General features: G+C 34.7%; 1 protein-coding gene across 1 annotated transcript; it reads right to left on the bottom strand.

Annotated features, from left to right (window-relative positions):
* Window positions 1-270: 270 nt before the first annotated feature.
* On the bottom strand, window positions 271-4575 carry LOC136816247 (uncharacterized). Its single transcript, XM_067072577.1, has 10 exons — window positions 4354-4575; window positions 4111-4209; window positions 3807-3977; window positions 3328-3484; window positions 2906-3089; window positions 2563-2667; window positions 2147-2321; window positions 1788-1831; window positions 984-1087; window positions 271-540 (listed from the first exon to the last, which is right to left on the bottom strand). Exons 1-10 carry the CDS (start codon window positions 4475-4477, stop codon window positions 390-392), a joined length of 1314 nt encoding a protein of 437 aa, XP_066928678.1. The 5' UTR covers window positions 4478-4575; the 3' UTR covers window positions 271-389.
* Between the last annotated feature and the right edge of the window lie 3680 nt (window positions 4576-8255).

The raw sequence follows: 8255 nt of genomic DNA, 5'->3' as shown, positions 1-8255 counted from the left end.
CCATTCTCAGTAATGAGATTGATGGGACCCCTAATTGCATTTTAAGACGTCTCCTGAAGCAGTTAAGGTCCCCAAAAGCATAATAAGGTCCCCAAAAGCATAAGGTCCCTAAAAGCAAATAAGGTCCCTAAAAGCATAACAAGGTCCCTAAAAGCATATAAGGTTGCCAAAAGCATATAATATAACAACGTCCGAAAAAGCATAATATTACCAAAAGCATATACTGTGAGATGGCTAAATTTTCTTATTCCCAAGGAAACATTCCTACCAAATTTCCAGTATCTTTCTTTTGTTTTTTCAAGGCACACTGTCAAAAATAGATTTCAAGCCCCTTCATTTTCTGTCTGATTTTATGTTTTAGTTCCTCCATACTGGCAGGGGTAGTAAATCTAAAGTCTGCTTTTGTTAAAATAATCCCCGAAATCAAATTTCCAGCCTAGTAGCATATCCTCTACAATGTTTAAACGATCTTGACCGAAGACTATGGGACCATCGTCAACCTGGAAACTTGGTAATCCACTAATACCAAGTTCAACAGCACTAAAATAAAAAACAGTTTTAATAATGTTAAATAAAACAAAAAATTTTAATGTTGATTTACTTAAAGAAGTAAAAAATCAGCGAGGTAAACATAGTCGAAGAACTTAACCAAGCATTTAAATTTTTATCTTTCAAACATATTTCGAATAAATCATCATCAGTGTTTCTTGAAGAAGTTTTCTTGCTTAGTTTAAGAGATTTTCATAATGTTGTTGTCACATCAAATATATTAGGGTGGGTGTTGGCCGAAATAGGGGATCAGTTGGTGGCATTTTTTTAATCTTAAAAATGATAACAATTCTAGTTCCCACGAAACAATGATTTACATATTAAGACATAATATTTACAGATAATTTAGCGATCAGTTTATAACTTCTTAAAGTAAGCAACTTTAAACCCCTTTGGGCTGAAAAAGATATAAAAAAATGAAGAAGAAGATATACCTGTTTGTATTAGTTATCAATTGTTGTTTGATTTCTTTGCTTTGTGATTTTTCATAAACATCTTTGAAATCGTAACCAGCTTTGGAAATAATTTCCTCTAAGATCTTGAACAGAAAATAAAAATTCATGAAAAGTAATACTCAGTTAACTTAGAAAATTGTATCAACAAGATATCATCATTAAGTTTTAGTAATTTCATCTGCCAATAAATTGGAGGACACATTTTCTAAAGTTTATGTGCTTCCATATAGAAACTATGTAACATAAATAGACTTGTTCCATTGAGAGTGGTTTCCATATAATAGGAAGAAAAAGTGGACTTTAGAGCTCAGGATGTTAATAAAGATTTTCCTCGTATTAATCATTTATTTGACAAAGTCGAATCCAACATGCATTACGAGGCTTTGCGGAGTCCAATATCTTCTCTTGTAGCCTAATATTTTTCATATTGGATGAGACTGCGTCCAAATAAATAGTTTAATATCCGTTCATCGCTAAAATATTTCTCGTTTCCAATTTATAAGCTCGTAATCTGGTTTCTTGGTATTTTTTATTCAAAAGTCTTATTTTTATTTTGTGACGTAACGTCAAAAAGAAGATGTTCAATTTTCATTGAACTCGTTGTGTCACGTCAATTTTTGAAATATGTAGCCCCCATGGAAGCTATATATTCAAAAATATTGGACAGCAAAGAAGCCAATCAAATGTCGCTATTTACGCGCGTCGGATAATAATTGTTGATGGTGGTTTTCAAGGGTGATGGAAAAATATTATAAGCGAAAAAACAAAAACTGAATTTGATACCTTAACATCAGTAATATCTTTGTCATCTACCCATGCAGCTTGAACTAAAACAGGAAAAACTGTCTCCTTTTGACATCAATACCAGTATTACAATGTACATAAACTTACTTAAAATCACAAATATTGAAGATTGAGACTGCTTCCTTGAAGCTAAAATTTTTCTACAAAGGGCTTGATTGAAATGGGCTGAGTTTATCAGGAAAAAAAGGCGATAAAATTCTATGTCTTTGATAAAATCAATACAACAACTTTAGACCTTTGATATCAATTCTACCTGGTGAACTCCAACCCAGTTTCATCATGCTATAAACGTGTATCATAAAATGGTCGTTTAACTAGAAAAAATCCAAATTCCTTACATAACACATCTCTAAGATCAGCTGTTGGGTTAGCAAGATACAATCTCAATGCTTTGACTGAAATCAATGGGAAATGACTATTGTACAAGAATTTCATTTTCTTGTACTGTAGCCAATCATTGAAGTCCTGTGTATAATATCTTCTCTTGTTATCTCCCATACTTTGCATAGGAATCTGAAATGAAACGTAAAAAGGATTTTAAAATGTTTTCTAAGGAAAACTAGTATAGGATTTCAGTATGTTTGATCATTACAAAACTTTAAATCCAAAGACCCACTTTTTAACATTCAAGAAAATTAAATTACATCTTGGAGAAGGAATCATTAAAAAGTTCTTGGAAAAAATATATAAGCACTCAGTCTGTTTTCAAAGAAACTGGAAATTTTTTCTTAGAAATTGGACAGTGGTATAATACCATTGGAGATCCAATGCTTTTGAACAATCCACCAAGTAATATTGGAACAAATTCAACATCAAGAGAAACCCCTTTTTCTCTGATCATGCTTGCCAATTCGGGTATCTGAATCAAATTAATTTATATCAGAGCATTAGATTAAAGACATATACTATATATAATTGTACAAAACCATAGACCTACATTCAAGTATTGAAATTTGTAAATAAAAAAATTTAAAACTGACTAATATCAAATTAACAGTTATAACACAAACAATAGAATAACTTTTTGTGGATTATCAGCAATCTATAATCTATAATCAGGAGAGCTAATAGAAGAAAACAAAATAATAAATACTTACCTGAGCATAACCCAGGAAAGTCCAAGGACTTGAAAAATCAAAATAAAAGGTCAATTTTTTCGATAAGTTCCTTTCAACAGGAGTCTGCAATAAGCGATGAGGAGAAGCTGTTGCATTGCCAAGTTCTTGTTCAACAAAGAACAAACGATCAGTGCCAAAATAAAGTCGGTCATTAACCCAGATACTTAAAAAGTGATACAGTCACGAAGTACAATACACTTAAATTTTACAGAATAAGTTAACGAAATAATGCCAAATGAATTCAGACAGTCCAACAGTGCTAATAAATATACCTCAACTAAGTTTCATTCCATCAGGATAAAAAGACACTATAAAGGCCAGTCAAGAGCTACAGGTTAAGGATCAAAAAATTTCATACAGCATAATGTACTGCCACTAAGAAAAACAAACATAAAAAGAACCTTGGTACACCAAATGCTCCTCTGTCTACAACTTCTTGTGTGTTGTCGATTAGAATCTGTTTGGATGGATGTTTTTTGTCCTCAACGAGTCCTTTTACATCTATATCAAATTTCAAAGAATTGGCAATGTTTTGAAGCACACCCAAATCACTGACGTCTAGAAAAACATAATATCTGTGATTTAATAAACAGAACTTTAATACAGAACTAGTGAAAAACGGCAATTTCAGGCATAATATAAAAATCTTATTTTGACAACAAATCAAAATGATTTATTTTATCTTAATACTACATTTTGTTCAACACAATCACAATCTTAGTACATCAGATAACAATTATGTTTACAAATCTGTCGATGAGTTCATTTGTGGGCATTTTTACCAGTTTTCAAAATTAATTTGGATACTAACGAGACAGATCAAATTTTACAAATAAGTTTGGAAATATCTCATCAATTCAAAATGCTTTGTAAAATTCACCTTCTTGTTTTATCCAAATTGCATCAAAAAGTCGATGAGTAAGGGCTGATCTCAGTTTATCAGATTCTGATGGTGTTGATGCAATAAGCCTCATTGCATTTAGAGTCCGTATATCAGGAACTTGCACTGAAGATATTGGTATGTTATACCTAGCATAATGCATAACCAGATCTGAAAAAAGTAATAAAAGCAGACCTATAAGTACTGAAGATCTAAATTTTTGTTCCAATAACTATAATAACTATAGAGTGCCCAAAACTCAGTTGGCAAAACTAAAAGAATTATATTGTTAAATTTTCCAGACCTTTTCCCAGTGTCATTCTCTTTTGATTGGAATATGTTTTGATCATTTTGTTGTCTGGGATATTTGCATGTTCTTTCTTTGTATGCTTGTAAATTCCACCTTGAAGAAAAAATGAATCAATTTAAACTTGTCTTATTTTATTTGTACTTTGTGAAATGTTCATAGACAATTTCTTTGAAGGAGTCCCATCTTTCAATTCTATATTTCTTGAAATAAAATAATCCATTCAGAAAATATTCTTACCTAAAAGGACTGGTCTCCAGATTAAATTGGCTTGATTTCTTCTTGCCAAATCCTCTATAAGTTTAGAGGCCAAATTAGCATAGGGGCAAATCACATCATAATAAAACACTATTTCTTTCTTCATGATTCTTTGTTCTTCTTTATTTCTTAAAATTGAAGGATATTTATCAATTTTTCCTGTCCTATCATATTTTATACTTTACACCAGTGAGCACTGCACTAAAATCTGTTTTAAAGAGATATATATGAAAACAATAAGAATTTTATGATACATAGAATGCAGAAGGGTCCAATCCAGCCCCCAGCATTATTCAGGAGGTGGGGTCAAGAATTTCAAAACGTAGCCCTCACATTTACAAAGCAAAATATGGAAGAAATTTCCCATGCAAATTCTCAACAAATTTATTGCGTCCAGGCCAAAGTTTTTTTAAGAGAGGCCAAAACCTTCCCCACAGCATAGATTTATATAAATAGAAATATATTTGTAACTTATCAGCTCTGCCCGAAGTTCCATTACTAAACACTCAGCCCCCTAGCAAGCTAACCCCAGTATTTTTCAAGAAATACAACCCCCAATCAAGAAAAAATGGCTTTATTTATTTTTTATATTAAAAGACATGGGTTATAAGCAGGTTCTAGGTGGCCCCTAGGATTTAGGTGGCTCCTATAGGAAAAATATTCTAGGTGGCCCCTAACGTTGAAAACCCAAGGAAAAAGTACAGTCAGGAGGGGAGTGTGAAGCTATAAAAAGATGTGCACATAGAAAGATGTCAACAGTGCTTTTTGAGCTTTTTGTTTGAGGTAATATGACTTCCAGTCAGGGAACCTCTGTTTGTGGGAGCACACCTAGATATACAAAATACTCTAAAGGGTACCCTTTTACCAAGTTTTGATTATTCATGTTTCTTTTTTTGAACTGTGCGTGTATAAACAATAAGAAATCAAGGTTTCTGAAAAAACAAACAACATCAGTCATCAAGGATGAGAGTTACCTCAATCAATTTTCCAAGACAATTTAATTAAAAATGAAAGCTTGAAACAAAATAAAACGTGCAGTGGCCAGCTAATCAACCAACCAAAATTTTAATTCCTGAGATAGCACTTAGATTTGTAGGCCTTGACTACTCTCGGGTACCTAATAGCCGCCCCCCCCCCCCCGTTAATTATCTGACCTGTGGGAAACGACTGATAAAATTGCTCAAAATGAACACAGTAAAAATATTACGAGTAGTATTCCAAAATGGTGATCCTGTTTTACCTAATGGGGATCAAGGATAAGGCCGAATTAAGTTCACTTAGTCTGTTGTCCGAAATAAAGATCCTGTTTTGCCTAGCACGGAACTGACAATAAAGGGAGACAAGATAATTGAATGGAGACAAGATAATTGAATGGAGTCGAAATTTATTAAACGAAATAACATGAAAATCGATGGATTGCTTTGGGGTAACATTGGGGATGTGCTGTGTACCTTAACTCTAATCAAACAAGTTAAGCATAATATCCTGTGCACTGTATGGGCTGAGCAGCCAGGACAATGACACTAGGAATGTAGGAGGCCCTAAGGTTACCGAAGGTAAGCCAACACCCCTAACTGCCATAGAATATCAAAACAGAAAATAAGTTATGTGCAAGTAACCTAAATCATTGCGGATAGCGTCCAAACCAATGTGTGGCATCTAATTTACTGTGGATAGCATCCGAGCCAGTATGTGGAATCTAAATTACTGTGGATAGCGTCCGAGCCAGTATGTGGTATCTAAATTACTGTGGATAGCGTCCGAGCCAGTGTGTTTTTATCTAAAGTACTGTGGATAGCGTCCTAGCCAGTGTGTGAATGTTTGAGAATGTGCGGATCGCATCCGAGCATGTATCTGAGGTATGAAATTACTGTGGATAGCGTCCGAGCCAGTGTGTAAATGTTTGAGAATGTGCAGATCGCATCCGAGCATGTATCTGAGGTATGAAATTACTGTTGATAGCGTTCGAGCCAGTGTGTAAATGTTTGAGAATGTGCGGATCGCATCCGAGCATATATCTGAGGTATTAAATTACTGTGGATAGCGTCCGAGCCATTGTGTAAATGTTTGTGAACGTGCGGATCGCATCCGAGCATGTATCTGAGGTATGAAATTACTGTGGATAGCGACCAAGCCAGTGTAAAAATTTCTGATAGAACTGTTGGTAGCGACCAAGCCAGTGTAGAAATATCAAGAGCACCCAATACTGTCCAAGAATGCCAATTATGATATCGATGTAGGTTGTGTTGGGAAGGGCTAACTCAAAGGGTTACTAGTTGGGGGACGTGTTAAAGATTGCCATTGGATCAGATGAGAAAACTGGACTGCAGTATATTGGTTGGAATAATGTCTCAAAGCAACTACTGGGCATAATCGATAGGAAAGAGCAGGTGATCTAATTGTTTTAATGGTTTGTTTGCTTGATTCTGACAGAAATGGAGGAAACATTTAATACTGAAGGTGGGAAGTTGGATAACTTAACTGCCATGGGACAGGCATGTGTACTTGATACTCAAAGTACATAATTCTCCACCTTTCTATATTTTGTCTACCCTTCACATTCTTCTGTTTAACATTCTATTGTTCTTAAACAATAGAACAATTATTTAGGTACCAAAAACTGAGCTTCCATATACTTCAACGCGGTTCCGGAAAAAAAATAGCATGTGATCCAAAGAATGCTACTAGAGAGGCAGATTGAGACAATGTCTTGTGGGCAGGTGAAATCCAGGATAATGTGAAGGTGTTGAATTCTTATATGGGACCTGGGCAGAGTTACCTTAAATTGTTGGCTTCACATAGAGTTGAAGATATTAAATCCAATAAGTGAGAAAATTAACCCAGCATGTTGGTAAAGAACTCGAGGAATTATACACTTGATAGACTTGAAGGAAAGCTTGCAATTGGCTAAGGAAACAGGATGAAAACGTGAAGGGAGTAACACAGTTAGGTTCTTGTCCCTGAAAAAGGAACCAAATCCCAAAAGGCTCGTCAGTAGACAAAGCTAGGAAAATGAAGACACAGTAGAGCTCAGCATAATAAGGAATTCCCATTCTAAGAGCAGAGGAAGGTAAGCCCCATGGTAAGATCTTCTAAAACTCCTTGAGAAATAAGATGAGAGCTATGACGATGATGGAGGAGCTTAGCTAAAAAAGTATAATTTAAATTTTTATTGTTTACTTGTATTTGAGGGTTCATATTTTACTTAAAAGAGTTGATTAATTTGACCAAAATTGCCAGCCCCCCTTTCTTATTTAAACCCCCATATATTCCAATCCCCTCCAGTTTTAGGAAAATCTTGGTAACCCCTATAACCAGACGGTGTCAATCGAACGACTTCGAAGGAAAATCGCAATCGAAACAATCGAACGTAATTGAACACGATCGAATAATTGCGATTCGATTGTCGAACGCAATCGAATCTCAATCGAACGGCTGATTTCTGGATAATATTCGATTGTATTCATTTGCGTTCGAGTAAGGTTCGATTGATTCGATCGATAGTCCGATTGATCCGTTTTTTTTTTATTACGATTATGTTTGATAAGTTTGATTGTTATTATGATTGATATTTGATGTGCGACCGTACGCTTAAGTACCGTACAACAGAGCAAATAAAAACCAATTGAATCAATCGAACGTAATTGAATACAATCAAACGTAATCGAAGCAATCAAACGGCAAATCCTGGGTAATATTCCATTGCAATTCGATTGCGTTCGACAATCGAATCACAATTATTCGATTGTGTTCGATTGCGTTCAATTGATTCGATGTTCGATTCGTTCAATTGACACCGTCTGGCTATAAAGAGCCCAAAATTATGCTTCCCATTTGAGATACGTGCATTTTTCTAGGTCCTGGCTGGACTCTTGCCCTTGGTA

Source organism: Clytia hemisphaerica, unplaced genomic scaffold (assembly GCF_902728285.1).
Source record: "Clytia hemisphaerica strain Z4C2 unplaced genomic scaffold, Clytia hemisphaerica genome assembly, whole genome shotgun sequence".
NCBI lineage: Eukaryota > Metazoa > Cnidaria > Hydrozoa > Leptothecata > Clytiidae > Clytia > Clytia hemisphaerica.
This window is presented reverse-complemented; position numbering and strand designations above follow the sequence as displayed.